We start from the raw sequence: 15,584 nt of genomic DNA, 5'->3' as shown, positions 1-15,584 counted from the left end.
GCATTATGAACATTTTCTAAAGTGAGAGTGACTAAAAGTGAGTCACTGAAGTGGCCTAATTTTCCAGACACCCACAATTTTCTTTCAGGGGAGAGAGGAGAAAAATCAAATGAGAGCTCAGGATGTTCATCACTGCTGAAAATCAAGTCAAGTCAGTTTTATCTACTATATAAATATAGTGAAGTTTTCATATATTTATGTAGTAGATCTATACATATAGTAAATAAAAATAATAAAAATAAGACTGCCCCAAGCAGAATTTACACTTACAATTTTACAGCAACTTTCAGAAGAATTAGTTTTCTACTCCTATCTCTTTTAGGTAAAGAAAACTTTTGACAATCCTATCTCTGTTTGCAAAGATGCAATAGTAATTGTGTATATAATTTTTAACTTCAGATTATACACATCTTATGACCTCTGAGGACTTGAAAACAGTACAACTGAAATAATTCTAGCAAAAAAAGAAAGCAGATCTGCCAACATTCATATCTTTGCTCTGTTAAAGATTTGCTGTGGATTGCATGTGGTTCATAGGACCTTGCCTCCTCAATGGAAAATATTTTGGCTTCATGTAATTTATCCTAGACAAAGATGCCAAAAAGAGAAGACTTCTTTATACAGTAGAGAAGTTTCCCCTTTGGCAACTCAGAAAGAGAGGGTAATGAATCCAGTCCAAACACATACTTTTTTTATACAACATTAAGAGCTGAAATAATCCTAGAACTGAGGTTTCACAATTTTTTCCATATTTATTCAACCATAAGATCATAGGAGTTCGGCTGCTTCAGCATAAATAAAGGTTACTTACCCTACAGTAACAGTGGTTTTTCACTGGATCAGTGTATTCCACTGTAGCTGCTCATGCGCCTCATGTACACAAGATCAAATTCTTTCGAATAGCAGTGTTTGTCAGGGCCACGTACACACCTTGTGCCTCCTTGTGCTCCCACACAAGGACATCAAAGGCAGAGCTGCTGCAACCCTCCCTCAGTTTCTTTGCAGTTTGAAGCCCATGGTAGCTGAGGACTCTGAAAAGCAAGGATGGAGGGCATCAGTTAGTGTAAGGTACGTAACTTTTCTCTCCCTGTACGTGTCAGTGTGGCTCCCATTATAGGTGACTGACAAACACTCCTCTCCTTCGGGATAGTAAGATGAGTAGTATCAACTTCCTCAGTTGATCAGAGATTTTAGTATTGCTCTCCGAATCTAGCATCAGCTCTGGCAACTAAGACAAATGCATGTTTGTTTGTTTTTCCCCCCCTCCAAACAAACAAAACAACTTGTCAGTTGGTTTGCAGATCTTGGAATTGGAAACATTTCTGAAGCAGGTGGAGGATGTTATTTGAGCCCTGGTGTAGTGAGCCTTGATGGTCAGTGGGAGGAGCTCACCAGCCAATGGATAAGAGGGAGATACAAAGATTATTTAAGTGGTATCAGAATGTAATGAGATGGCCTGTCCCTTGGAATGGCTGTCTACAGACAGACAGGAAAAAAAAAAGGGAGACAGTCTGAACAGTTTGTTTCTGTCAATGTAGTAAAGTAAGGCTCAGGAAAACTTCTAGCGTATATAAATTCAGGAGGAAGACAGGCAGATTTATGGGTTGATTCAGACGGAATTCCAAGGCCACTGTGGGGATGAACTTGGATTGAGGTTTGAGCACCACCATAACCCCATGAAACATTGTGTGGGAAAGCCCTGCTGCAAGTACTTAGAGCTCCCTCGTTCTCCTGGCTGATGCAATTGCAACTAGGAAGATAGTCTGGAGAGGACAAAGTTGAGGTCCCAGGAGGAAGTAGGCCCTTGAGGAAATCAGATACCATCAAATGAGTGGAGACCAAGCATAACTGTACAGGCAAATGGCAAGCAAAAATTGCTGAGAAGTATGTTTCATCTGCATAAATGAAGCTGAATACAGGTTAAGTGGAACGTTATTAAACCTTGTGAACTGCTCTGTCCATGTAGCTGAGTTGTTTCCAGTCTAAATCTGTGTTCCCTGGTCCCATGGTGTCTCCTCAGTGACAGCCCCTCCAGTTCCACTGATTAGGACGCAAGGTGGACCTCAACTGGCCAAAGCATAGTAAAATGAAGGAAGTAGTAGCAGATCTCCAGTACTGAAACTGGAATAGGGTCCAGGCCCCACTGGGCAGTCCAAATAAAGAACTTCTTCCAATTTGACAAATAAGTTCTTCTGTGGACATCTTCCTGCTCTGTATCAGGATATCCTGGACTTATCTAGAGCAGTCTGTTTATGGCACTTAACCAGACAACATCCAGACTATCAGATGCAAATTCTAGATGAAGTATCTGACTACAGTGCTGCCTTTGCCAGTATGGAGCCCCCGCCCCCCCCCCCCCCCACACTCTTGTTTGTCTCAATTTTGGAAGTCACCCTGAGGATAAAGCGGAGTCCGTGGAAAGGCATAAAGAAAGCTTGGATTCCACTACAGAAGAAAGGAGTTGGCAATGATCTCAGGCTCATGACCCCTCTGAAACAGAAATTCTGACAATTGGAATTGTCCTGGGTGGCAAATATGTCTACCATAGGAACCGACCCAGCTACAGAATAATGGGTGTATGATGGATCTCCACAGGAAGAACTTGTGACTGGCCAAGGACTGCGTACAGAGGAAGTCTGCCAGGTTGTTGCTGATTCCTGGGAGATGGGACATTACAGTTATCCCAAGTCAATGACATCACATCCATAACCTGATAGTCCCCCGACAGAAGAAATGAGTATGAACCTCCTGGCTTGTTGATGTAGTGCATCACAGAGTTGTTGGCCATCAGGTTCAGCACTGCAGAATTTTGAAGACCAGATAGTAAGTCCATGCAGGACATTGACATGAAGCTGAAAGTCTTCCCAGGACAGGGTCCCTCGCATCTGTAGATGGTCTAGGTGGGCTCCCTCACTTGCTCCTGATGCCCTAGTAATTAAACTTGTTAGGAGGTGGGATGTAGAACTGCACACCTCCATGTCTGTTTTTGGGTTCCTTCCACCATCTCTGTTCTGCAATGCCAAGAGGTGAACCACAACATTCTTTTTCATTTGGGTGTTTTGCTGGGGAATAGAGTGACCCTAGCCAGAATCAGAGTGGCCACAGGGGAAGTCTGGCAAGCAGTGCAACATACATGCATGCCAACATAGGGCCTCGCTGCCCCAGACACGTTCATAATGTTGTTGTTGTTGACGACTTGGTTTTTATTGCAAGTAATAGCAGTTGCACTGAGAGGAATCTGTCATTGGGAAGGTATGCTCCCACAGACCTGGAATTGATCAAGGCTTCTGTGAACACTAATACCTGTGATTGGAGAGACACTTTTTTGTTGTTCACCAAGAGACTCAGCTGAGAGAATAGGGAGAGAGCGTAGTTCAGGCTCACAGCCATCCCCTCCTGAGATAGGTCTGTGATCAGCCAATTGTTGAGGTAATCATAAATGTGGCTACCCTTCCTTCTGAAATGAGCCACTATATTGCTTAGCACTTAGTGAAGATTTTTAAATGCCATGGAAAGCCTGAATGATAGTACCTTGTTTTGGTAATGATTGAGTCCACTGTCAATCGTAGGTACTTCTTGTGGGCTGGATGGATGGCTATGTAGAAGTACGCATCCTGAATGTCAAGAGGATACCAAATGTTACCATCCTGAAACTCAGGCATCATATGTATTTGTTCTGTCAAAAGTCTAGTATAGTATTAAGACCCCTTTCTTCTGATATTTTTTCTTCTTCCTGAAGGAGAAGAAACCCTCTTCCCTGGTACTCTGTAGATACTTCATGGCTCCTAGATAAAGCAGTAAGACCACTTCTTGTTGTAATATTTTCTCATGAGAGGGATCCCTGAAGGAGGACAGGGCAGGAAAGTTGGTACGGATAATGTCTAGAAATGGACAGGATAGCCTCTAGTGCCCATTTGTCAGCTGTGAAAGCTGCCTAGGCGTGGTGAAGAAGGGGCAAGGTGGTTCCCAAAGATAAGTGAAAGCTCCAGATTGACTCCAGTGTGACTCTCAACACTCCCATCAAATCTGCAGCTACTGAGAGCGAGTCAGGTTAGCCAAGGAGGTGGGGGAAGGAAAAAAAAAAAAGTCACCCCGTGGAGTACCTGGACTCTCTCTGGGTGCTCTGATTGACAACCACAGAAACAGGACTGTGTCCTCTGCTGGGGCTTACATTTTTAAGGTTTCCTATAGAGGGCCAGCACGTAAATCCCTAAGGAAAATAGCATTGCCTTAAGACGGAGCGGAGTACTTAGTCTATTTTCTGGCTGAAGAGCTCCATCTCCTCAAAGGGCAGGTCTTCCAAAGTGGCCTGCAGCTGACAGTGTACCAGATACCTGGAGCCATGAGGCCTCTCTCTTAGTGACTGCCCAGCCATCAACCCTATAGCCATATCAGTTGTGTCCATGGACACCCATAGCTACATTCTGATGACCATCTAGTCCTCCTTAATGATTTCCGTTAACTCATCCTGGTTTCTCTTGGATTTTGGATGAGAAGAGAGTGACCTTCACCCAAGAAAGAAAACAGTACTTTGATAAATTACTAGCCCCAATTTGCCAAACAGAATTATGTTGATCAGTCTCTCTGTCTTGCATCCAGAGAGAGGTCTGATTTTTTTGGATCTGTATCCTTTGGTATGCCTTTTATGGACCTTGATTTTTCTTGTACTTTCAAAACAACTAAAGACTCTGGGTTTGGATGTGCATAAAAGTGTTCAAAGCCTTTGAGGGGCACCCAATATCTCGACTCCACTCTTTTCAAAGTGGGAGGAAGAGTTGCCGGGATTTGTCACAGTCCTCTGACCAGTTCCAGGATCCCTTCATTAACAGGGAGAACAATTCTGACTGGCATCATGGCACTCAAAATACTTGTACATAGAGTACCTGTCCAGGCTGTAGATAGTCTAGTCTATCACTGGCATTGGGGCTGGTGTCAGGGCCTATTCTGGCACTGATGAAGACTCTGTGGGTGGAGACAGGGATTGTTGTGATCCCTCTGTCATCATGTCTTCCTCTTGGGGGCCATGTTCAGTTCTAGTGTGGGAGGACTGGCTAATGATGCAATCACCCACTCTTCCTGTAAGCATTGGGGGGTGGGGAAGGAATCTATTCTTAAATGCATGAGATGACAGTCTCCAGTAAAGGCAATATGGGCAAGGTATCATGTCATATGGATACTGGCCTGACTAGGGCTAGCCCAGTGCCACACATTTGGGGTAGTGCTCTTAATAAGGACTCCCAGGTGTCCTCCTTAGGGTCACACTATAAAGGCAGAGGAGAGTCTCTCCTCAACACCAGCAAGAATGAATACACCAACAATGGCATAGAAGAGCATATCTTCTTTGAAAGGCAGCGCCATAGGTTGATAGGGCACTGGGGCTGATGGTTTCTTTCCATTGCAGGGAAACACTCTGGAGATAATTCAGATTCCTCCAGAGTATTTCTCAGATCTTTTCTGGGTTCCATGAAAGATGGAAAGATCAGAGGTCTCATTCCCTCTGCCACTCCTGATCTGGTGGAGGACTCATATGCTCGGCCCTTTGAGAAATCATGTTTTCTTTCCTCCTTATGGAACTTCCCTTAACATTTGCATCTATGTTTGGGATCTGTTCAGCTCCATGAATGAGCCTTATCTTTATATATAAGCACAGGTGCTGGATTTCCTGCCTGGGGTAGGCACCAAGGCTGTCCATTTTTGGTGCCAAGGTTTTCAGTGCCAAGGACGGGCCAGTGTTGAAGGGGACCTGGCCAGCATCATAGTCACCAGTGCTGGCTCTGCTGGTGCTTTCTTCAGATTCTTTCTAGTGCTTGATCTCTACATAAAATGTATGCTCAAGGAAGTGCTGGCAGATACAGGTTTATCTGGCCTTGCTCTGGTAATGACCATCTCCTGTGGTTCCAAAATGACACATATGGACTGCTCCAATAGATGTAGCTTGAGTGGAGTGAAAAGGACTTGTACACAGAGTATCTGTCCAGGCAGTAGATAGCCTAGTCTAGGCAAAGAGGCGTTGATTGTCCATGCTTGAAAGGGATCAGTCTCCCACAGGATGGGCAAGGTTTAAACCTTGACAGTATGGAGTCCACTATGAGGCATAGCAGCTGACACCCAGCACCTTGTCCGACTGCGCAGGCATGGTCTCCAGGAACTTCCCCCCCCCCTTTTTTTTTTTTGCAGGGACAAGGCACATCCAAATGAAGGGAGTGTAAAGATGAAAAATTTCTTCATAAATTTAATTAAAACAAACATTTTTTAAAAGTATCTAAAAAGAGTCACACACTCACTAGGTTCCATCTTGCTGCCATAAGCAGAAAGAGGGAAGTGAGGTAGGATCACAGCTGCTGCATAAGCTCTTGTGAAGAAGCATGAGAAGACACAGGGTGCATGTATGGCCCCAACAGACACTGCTATTCAAAAGAATCTGATCTTGCATGCATGAGGTGCATGCCCATTTACAGTGGGGTCCACAATGACAAGTATTTAAAGAACATGATATACTAAATCTATTTCTAGCTCCATTCAAAATGACTCGTAACATCAGATTCAAAATTAGTTTGTATTTGTTTAAAAAAAAAAAAAAGCACACAACTGGGTGCTTTAAAGGTTGGAGACCTTTGAACAAAGTTCTCATCTACTTATCAACTATATGTAATTAAAACAGTATTCCTGACAGTGCTACACCTTATGAGAAAGGACCTCTATATCTGTGCCCTTTTGACACTTATTGTAAGCAGAATATGCTCCAAAACTCTTCTTGCACTCACTATTCTTGGAGGGAATTTTCACTGCTCTGATATGGTCTGCATGAAATTCCCAGAGAGCCTAAATCACAAAGCTTGTAGTAAAACAAAAATGTATTAAAAACAAAGAAAAATTTAGTTAAAGCAAAAGAAAAATGCATGCATAACATACTGAGAACTAAACTGGGCAGAAGTTAATCCAGATCAGTATGCATACCATACTACTTCAGGATTCTAGTCATTACTTTGGATAGACAGTTTTGATTTCTGTTGCTCCCATATCCTTTTTTACAACTTGCGTGTACATGCACACAAATTGTTTCCTTGCTCACCTTTGCAACTGATGTCCAAGTAGGCATCTACCCTACTCTGCAAGCTCTTTGCTCTAGTCTAAGAGATGTGCTTTTCCAGGTCATTTGTCCTGACTGGATAGGTTAGCCTGAATCCAATTTGTTCTCAGCCTTACATCTGAGTTTAAAGACGCAGCACTCACATTTTTATAATTGTTTCATTACTTCTGATCTACTCCAAATATGTATTCTTGAAAGATTAATGCTGATTTGACACATACCAGGAAAATGGACATTTGTCTCTTCTGTGCAGCATGCTTTAGGTCAGTGAAGGCTTCTCTTCCAAGTCCTCTATCAGGAATATTTAAAACATGAGCCACAGCCAGATCATTCTTGGAATTCACCAACAGGCTTAAATATGCACAAACAAACTTCTTCACGATCAATAGCAACTGCATAAGAAAGTGTCAAGTTAGCTTGTCTCAAAAACATTAAAATAAAAAAACCTATTTAAAAATGAATTAGGTATACGCAGAAATCATTGTTCTGAAAGAGTAAGAATATCAGTCATGCTGAATTACAAGACACTGACTTCTATACATATGGAGACTGGGAAATGATGAATGTAAGCCAGTATGGACCAAACGTGGAATTTTAATGTGTTGAAAGTTTTTGTACATGATGCTACATAATCCACATGAGATTTAGAACATTCTCATTTCCCTTTCTCTTCAACTCTTTGATAAGCATCAATTTGTATCTGACATTATCTAGGTCTTCTTCCATAAACATCCTTACAACAAAGGCACTTTTCATAACCTAAGGCCCCACTGATGTCAATGGAAGTTTTGCCAATGGTTCATGATTTCATTTCTAGTGCATTCACTTTTCAACAAGGTACTAGAACTTGAAGTGATAAACTATGACCCCCACAAAAAACTTATTTATATTACAGCTGCACTCTAGTGTGCTAGGCCCCATGCAAACATAAGACGACAGTCCCTGACCTGAAGAATGTACAGTCTAAGCACGAACAGACACACTAAAAGGAAAAGAAAATAGATTGGTGAAGAAAGTAAGCAAGATCATATGGTTACTTAGGAAGTTATGCATATCTGAGTGTTTTTTTAATGGAGCACCTGGGATGGAGGTGTAGGAAGAAGAATTGTGAGAAAGGGAGGAGACACTAAGAACAAGAGGAAAAAAGTAGAGGAAGACTGAAGTTTAGAAGAGGAAAAAGAAAGAAGGGTGAGAAATGTATTTGTCAAGTAGACCAAGGAAGACTTGTGCTAGTAGCAGCGGGGCAGAGTAAGGAGAAAACGAGAGTTCAAATTTCAAAAATTCAACAAGTCTGATGTCAGGTAGCTGAGAAGGAAGTTCTGGGGAAGGAAGCAAACATGTTCTGACTTGTCCCCAAATGCCATGCTGGAGCTCCCTCTTATGGTGAGCGTATGAATATTGGAGAGGGCAAGAGACTCCTACTAGCTGGTCAGTCTCCCTGTAGTGGGGGAGAAGAAAAGGGATGGGAAGGCATGGGTACCCAGCATTTCCAGGAAGCCCATGGTGGTTTGACTGAGGACAAGCAAACGCCAACTTATGCCCCCCTTTCATTTGCTGGAGCTGCCATCACTACTGTTGGTGAGAGAGTTTCTCTAATGTGTAAGTAGGGTAAAAGAGTGGAAGTTAAATAAAATCTGAGGTGCAAATCATAGTGGAGCCATTACCTCACTGTTCATCTGTGAGCAAGTCACTAGACTATTATTCAAGGCAACATCCGAGTATAAAAGGAGGAGAAAAAAAGAGAAATTATGGCCCACAACTGCTGCCTTGCCTATGCATAAGGAAAGTTAACTTTTTCTTCCACTTTAATGGGGACCTAACCTTACACCCCCTAACTAAGGGCTCCTACAGAAGCCTGGTCCTGCTCTTCAGGCTTGCAGAAAAGACTTGTCTCGTTCTTCAAGGGTACAGAGAGCAGCATATAGCATGTTTTCTAACCCTATAAGCAGAGGCATGAACTACCAACAAGCTCAGGTGCGATACTGGAGGTCATTAAGTATTCTCTACTCTGACAGTTTAGACTAGCAATAATTGAGGAAGAACACGTTGTGTTGCATTTCACCTATTCACTTTTGCATACAGAGTGAATATTTTTTTAGAAGTTGTAATGAAGATGAAAAGTTTTACCTTCACATTATCCTGGCTGTGTCTGATTGGTGTTGAGGGTATGGAAAGACAAGAGCCATTCTCTTCTGATAAGCCAGAGATAAAATTTAACAGTTGAACCTTCAGTAAAATACACAGAGTAGGATTAAATATGAAGATGATTGAAAATTGAAAAAATTAGTAATTATTTCAGTACTGTAAATAGCCTTATCCCAACAATGGTCTCCTCCAATCCTTGAAAGAGGAAGCAGCCTGCAAAGGTCTCTCTACTCTTGAAAACACAAAACTTCCAAAGAGGAACCTGTATAAGCAAGTAACTGAGATGCAAGCCTGAAAAAATCAGTTTATGGGAAGAGTTTCTATAGGACGATGCTGGGCAGCAGCATACTCAGCCTTGTGTTGAAAGGTATGTTTGTCACCATTTCAGCTGATGCCTCCAAAACAGAGAATGTGGGACTACTGGAAATGGTTAACCAAAAAAAAGGAAGCTGCACATAGGAGGAAGAAAAGACAGCTAAAAAACAACCTAGGACACTGGAGGCAGAGTCAAATCCATGCCTAAGGATACTAGGAGGAAATGTGGAGGCAGGGGCAAGATGGGCAGCTATTGCCCTCAAACAGGAAAAACTTTCCCAGAATCTAGACCAGAGAGACAAAATCATCCTCTGCTCCTTTCTATTTGGCTACACTTTAAGAATCTTGACATAGATCTAAAATTGCATATGCCATTTTTCATCCTATAGTGAAGCATTTTGCCTATGATATTTAGATCTTTTATGTCAAATTCCTTTTCAATTAGACACGGTTTATAGAAACCCAAGTGCTGCAGCCAAAATTGGGGCTCACTCACTGAAACTCATTTGAGTGCTCATTGTACTTTGGAGGTCAAGTCAAAAAAACTAAAATTTAGGAGGAAAAAAAATGTGGTGACATGTCTATAGTTGACAGATATGACAGCAAAAATAGAACATGAATGACTTACCATCACTTATCTCACTCAAACTGAACCCTAAAGATGGATGAGACTGTCTCAAATCAACCATCTGTTCAGTTCCTTATTACTAGTAGCTTTTTACTTTTATCTTCTCATGCTTTATTAATTTTAGGGTTTGGATCAAATAAAGTAACTGTAGTTAACCAAAACCACCTTTCACCAACATATCTAAATTGATTACTACATAGAAATTGATCTGAGAGAGTAGTTCTTAAATTAACCCATTTTATAGCCATGGAGCCTGGTAGGGACTAGGATTACTTGAGAGTAATCTTAACGGAGAAGCACTAAAGTGTTCTTATTAGATATTCATTTCAATGGTTTCCCTCCACAGAATCTTTGAAGTGTATTTCAATCACTGTCAGTCTATTGATTCTCCATGTTCAGAAGTACTGTAAATTGTTATAGGCACACAGCAATTCTCCAAAACAGGTCATGTTTTTGGAGTTTAATGTACCCTCATATCCACATTGATAGATCATTAGAAAGCTTATTTTATGTATGTTTAGATGAGCTATTATGTGGAGCAGTCAAGTGGTGCCATAAGACTATAGGCGAGGTGAAATAATCATACCCAAAATTAGAATAATTTTTTGCCCAGTTCCAGAAATACTGAAATATGACCACAGTTTTTTCTGTTTAAGTTGAAATTAACACCTAAATGGGTGTTAGATAACACCTTAACCATCAAACAAGAATGTATTCAAAGATGTATATTGGTTTTGCATGGGTAAATATTTTTTCAGATATGATGAAGCAGGTGGCAAAAATGGCAGATATCAATATTGCATATTTACCACCACACATTCTTAATTGCCAAGGTATCTCACAAGTGATAAGTTTTCTATATTTTCAGTTGAAATTTGCTGACCAGATCAGTCTCAGAGAAGACTGCGCACCAGTAGCAGAAGATTGCATGGCCACCATTTGTACTACATAGTGGATAGATATAAATGTACATGAATTCCTAATGTAATTCTTCTCCATTTGTAAGCTTTTGTACATACAAATTAAAACTTATCAGAATAGATGCTACATTGTAACTGCCTATGCATGCAGTACTAAACTTTTTGAAATATTCTAGAAACTAGCTTTTTAATTCAGTGACATTTACACAAAGGTCAATATTAGTATTAGAGATGAAAAATACATGGCTTCATATTACGAATATGCAAAAGCTATGAGAGAAAGAACTAACCTAACAAAAAGTAGTGAAAACAAAGTCCACAAACAAGTCCTTGACTCTGCACTGAAGAGGCATAAAGAGCATGTTACAGCTCTTACCAACCATTTCATCAACAATATGACAAACCCATTTGACCTTGAATCACATCCAGAGGTGATCATCATCATATCTACTGGACTGCAGGTAACATCAGGTGCTCAACTTTCTACTGAAAATAGCAGGTGTTGGTGAAGAACAAGTAGAGAGATTTGGGAGAGATACATCCAATTCTGATGGAACACATAGCTTCTTCTGTCAAGTTAAGAAATCGGGCATCAACAACATTTGCTGACGTGGCCTCTAAGACCAAGTTTAAGTCTGGCAAGGGAGGAACAATCACAGCAGCTATAAGCCCATACATTGTTTTCCACAGAGCCCTGTCCTTAGTAAGGATGCAGAAATGATGTTTCAATGGCATTTGTTCTTAGGCACAGGTTCTATTCTGTGACTATGTTCCTCTTTCATGTGATGGAACAATGAGAAGAACAAAAAGCTAAGTTAGTGCATCAAGCTGGAAGCTCAAGCTGAAAGAATCCATGAGTTAAGAGCATGCAACAAAAACCACAGTGTACATCAGAGATGCCATGGCTGTAATACAAACAATGTCTGTGGAATTTGTGTCCACATACTGTGAACTGGCTGCTGAACACTTGAGGCAGGTCCTAAAAAGATTTAACAAATCTAATTCAGAAAGCAAGTCCTTGACAGATGTGACAACAATAATTCCTTGAAAACTGCAGAAAGATAGTGCTGGATGGCATCTAAGGTAGAATGGCAAGAAATACCAGGTGATTGGTGGATGCCCTGTGCCTCCATAGAAAAAAAATTCTAAATGTGGCATCCAACAAGCAGTCACTCATAAAATTCCTCTGTGAATGCATGGCTCAAAATGCACCTGAAAGTGTAGGAGCATACCCAACAAACACTCCATCTTACTGCAGGCTTCTCCAATGGTGAAGTAACAAAGTCCATCAACGGTAGATGTGCTGAAGAAGCTCAAGACTCACACAGTACTCAAGAGGAAGCAGATGCAAAAATGCTTCTGCATACTATGTGCTATATCTGGGTCTCTTAATGCCAAAAGGAACCATAGAATTAGGTCACCTGGTACAGATGTTATAGTCCTTGCTGTTCATTACCTTCCAAAAATGTAACACATAGATAGATAAAAATGTTGATTGAAACAGGCATCATTACCAGCACAACTGGTAGGAGTAACTTCATACCTGCATGTGCAATCTGTAATGCACTCACTCCTGACTTCTGCAACATACTTCCTGCTGTACACACATTAACAGGGTGTGACTCTGTCATCCCTATTTGGTATGGGCGGGGGGGGGGGGGGAAATCTGTGTTTAATGTTGTCAAAACAAAGAGCTTACTGCTTCAGAGATCTTGCCAAAATTAGAAGAGAGTGATAGACACAGCACAACTTCTGCAGCAAGAAGTTGCTAGCAGGGCTGTATAACCAGACCCTGGGGGGGGGGGGAAGGGGAGGGGGGGGAGATAAATAAATAATAAAAAAGAGACACCCCACCCCCCAGACACCTGATTTACTTATGCCTCAATCTAGCCATCAAAAAGTACAAACCACAGGCCAAACTCATCATGTGAGGACAGTTTTGAAGAGCATGTCAAAAGAGCATCTTGGCAAACAAAGATTTGGATGTCTTAGCACACAGGTAAACCAAATATTGCATCACCACTGCAACATTTTTAGGAAAATGTGGAGAATGAACAACTTTCTGTATTCTTCAAGAGTGCAAAGGCATCCGAGAGTCTTCAAGACCTTATTGTGTCTCTACCAGTAGGGGTTGTTGCACGATCAACTGCGTCTGTAGGCAGAACAATATTCCCTGCATAGAAGTGTACATGCCAAGGCAGCAAAGACTGTAGTAACCCACTGAGAGGCTTTCTTGGTGTGCCCACAACTGCAAGTCACCCTGTTACTCCTCTGCCACAGCATAAAAGGAATTTGTTGGTACTAAACTGTGTGACAACTCCCTGTCACCCCAGTCTGTTACCAGCCAAACTCCTTAGGACTCTTGTCAGCCCTTATTTGCCTTGCAGGTAACACTTCCTGAACACTGCCTTGCAGTTCCTGAACCCTCTAAAAGAGCGTTCCTCTGTAGTATCCAGCCCTGTTACTGTACAGTCACAAATCCACTGTCTACAAAGAAACAGAATACACATCAGCCTGTTGTCTCAGCTGCGAATGAACACCTCACTTTAATACAACAGCACTAAGATGATTAATAAAGAACAGAGTAGGGGATACGAATCAGAGATCATAGAAACAGAATATGGTTACAAATAAAAAAGTATAATCACGCTTTCTCATGGACAAAACTCAACAAGCTACAATACTTGTCTAATGCAGTTTTCTCATCTACAGCCACTTCTTAGCATCACGCAACCCACATGACTGGGGAGCCACTGTTCATGAATACAAAGAGCATTGACCTCTCTGTTCCCTGAGTGATGGATAACCAAAATGTCTTTTTGCTTCTCTTCATATCCTCAAAGTTTATTGTATGCGTCACCAGAGTCAGGATGAACTCCTGGAGTTCAGATGCCAGTGTCTTCCTATACTGATTTCACATCCTCATATTAATTTGTTCCTCCTGTGTATCGTAGACGCACATGAACTGCCTATTGTCTCTTGCATCACCATGCTCAATTTTCATTGGCAATAGGAAGATAACTATCCTCCCTCTTTTATGGGAGAAAACCCGTTTCTCCCTTTGTTTGGTTGCAGACTCTAAAGCATAACAGTAAAAGTGTCTATAGTTCCTTATACTGTATTAATACATACACTTCATAACGATATTGATGACTAATATGTCACCAGCTTTCACTTGATATCTTACACAACATTCTTTATAGATAAATATCATGACAAAAATGTGTTCAGTGTATTGAGTTTGTCAGGCTTGACAGGAGTAGCTATTATGTGACATTGAACCCTTTGGCAATGGGCATTGAGGAGCTCTTAGGGTCACACCCACACACTCTCAGGAGAGATAATGGTGAACAAGATGATGATAATGTTGTCTAGAAAAGTCACCACTGCTATTACATTTAAATGATACCTGTATCAATTACTAGATTTTGTAATACCCTTTAGATTGTTGTTGTGATGCTTTGAGGTCACAAAGAAATCCAATTTTATGTCTTGAAATATTTAGAGTCATTAAATTAACTGGAACAAATGCAAATATTTAAAAGTGGTCTTTTTAATGTGTTTATGGTGTCATTGTTTACCCTGTTTCTATGAAAACAGCACCACTTAACAACTCCACATCATATCTCATCTAAAAGTAGACATAATAAGCTTTCAAATGGTATATGATGTGCATGTTTGTAGAGAGGGGTTCATTAAGTCAACCAAATTGGTGGTGTCGCCACTCACCTATTACATTTCAGTCAGGTGAGTTTTCTGCCCCCAAAAGACTACTTGACTCTTAGAAGGACTGTTTCCACGAGACAGGAGAATACAGAGAAATGTTTAAATCATAAAAGTTTACTCTTTAAAAACAACTGAGCAATCATAAAATTAAACTTTCTTCCCCACAGAAAAACTAAGCAACAGATATGAACAATTCATGGCTTCTGAACAGATCTTAATATTATTGCATTTCTGAACTTGAGTTAACCATATTGGTACACAATTTCAGACATACAAAGACATACTTACAGGGGACATCTCTTCAATTTCAGATTCAGATGTTAATGTATGACACTTCTGGCAAATATCAATTAGATCTAACATATTACTGCTCTTTAAGAAGGTATCATAAGCTTTTTTGATATCATCATAGTTTTCAGGTGCTTCCATATTCTCATATGTCAATCCCAGTTTATCATGTAGCAAGTATTTCCAGGTTTCCACCACATCACTAAGAGATACTGTGAAATCTCCATGAAGCTAATATAAAAAGGGAAAAGTAAAAGAAAAGCATTATGCTTTGCTGGTAGTGTAGATATTGAAAACTTTAATAAAACAACATTAATATATCTTTTAATACACTCTGTACACTGAAGTATTTTAATGCTGGTTCATTTATATTAAACCTAAAGAAAATATGTTACTTGTAACTAGAGTTCTCGAAGTGTATTGACCATGCAGTTCAACAGTCTTAGAATATGCAACCTATTGGTCTCTAATT

At 40.7% G+C, this 15,584-nt stretch overlaps 1 protein-coding gene across 21 annotated transcripts in view; it reads right to left on the bottom strand.

Moving 5' to 3' along the window:
• PARPBP (PARP1 binding protein) overlaps nucleotides 1-15,584 on the bottom strand; it is a 151,547-nt gene that overhangs the window by 64,400 nt on the left and 71,563 nt on the right. For 15 of the 21 annotated variants that reach the window (XR_012156117.1, XR_012156118.1, XR_012156131.1 and 12 more), the window contains 3 exons: nucleotides 15,113-15,343; nucleotides 9,218-9,316; nucleotides 7,312-7,482 (listed from right to left, as the gene is read on the bottom strand). Coding sequence is in view for 17 of the 21 variants with exons in the window: in XM_073323295.1 (XP_073179396.1) it covers nucleotides 7,312-7,482; nucleotides 9,218-9,316; nucleotides 15,113-15,343 (501 nt within the window). In the remaining 4 variants the exon portion in view is untranslated. Of the gene's footprint in view, nucleotides 1-478; nucleotides 585-816; nucleotides 1,032-7,311; nucleotides 7,483-9,217; nucleotides 9,317-15,112; nucleotides 15,344-15,584 lie in introns of those variants that run through there. The other 6 variants (XR_012156132.1, XM_073323367.1, XM_073323424.1 and 3 more) reach the window with 5 other exon arrangements.

The sequence above is a fragment of the Lepidochelys kempii genome, chromosome 1, assembly GCF_965140265.1.
Source record: "Lepidochelys kempii isolate rLepKem1 chromosome 1, rLepKem1.hap2, whole genome shotgun sequence".
Taxonomy (NCBI): Eukaryota; Metazoa; Chordata; order Testudines; family Cheloniidae; genus Lepidochelys; species Lepidochelys kempii.
Note: the sequence above shows the minus strand (reverse complement) of the source record. Positions and strands in the feature narration are given on the sequence as shown.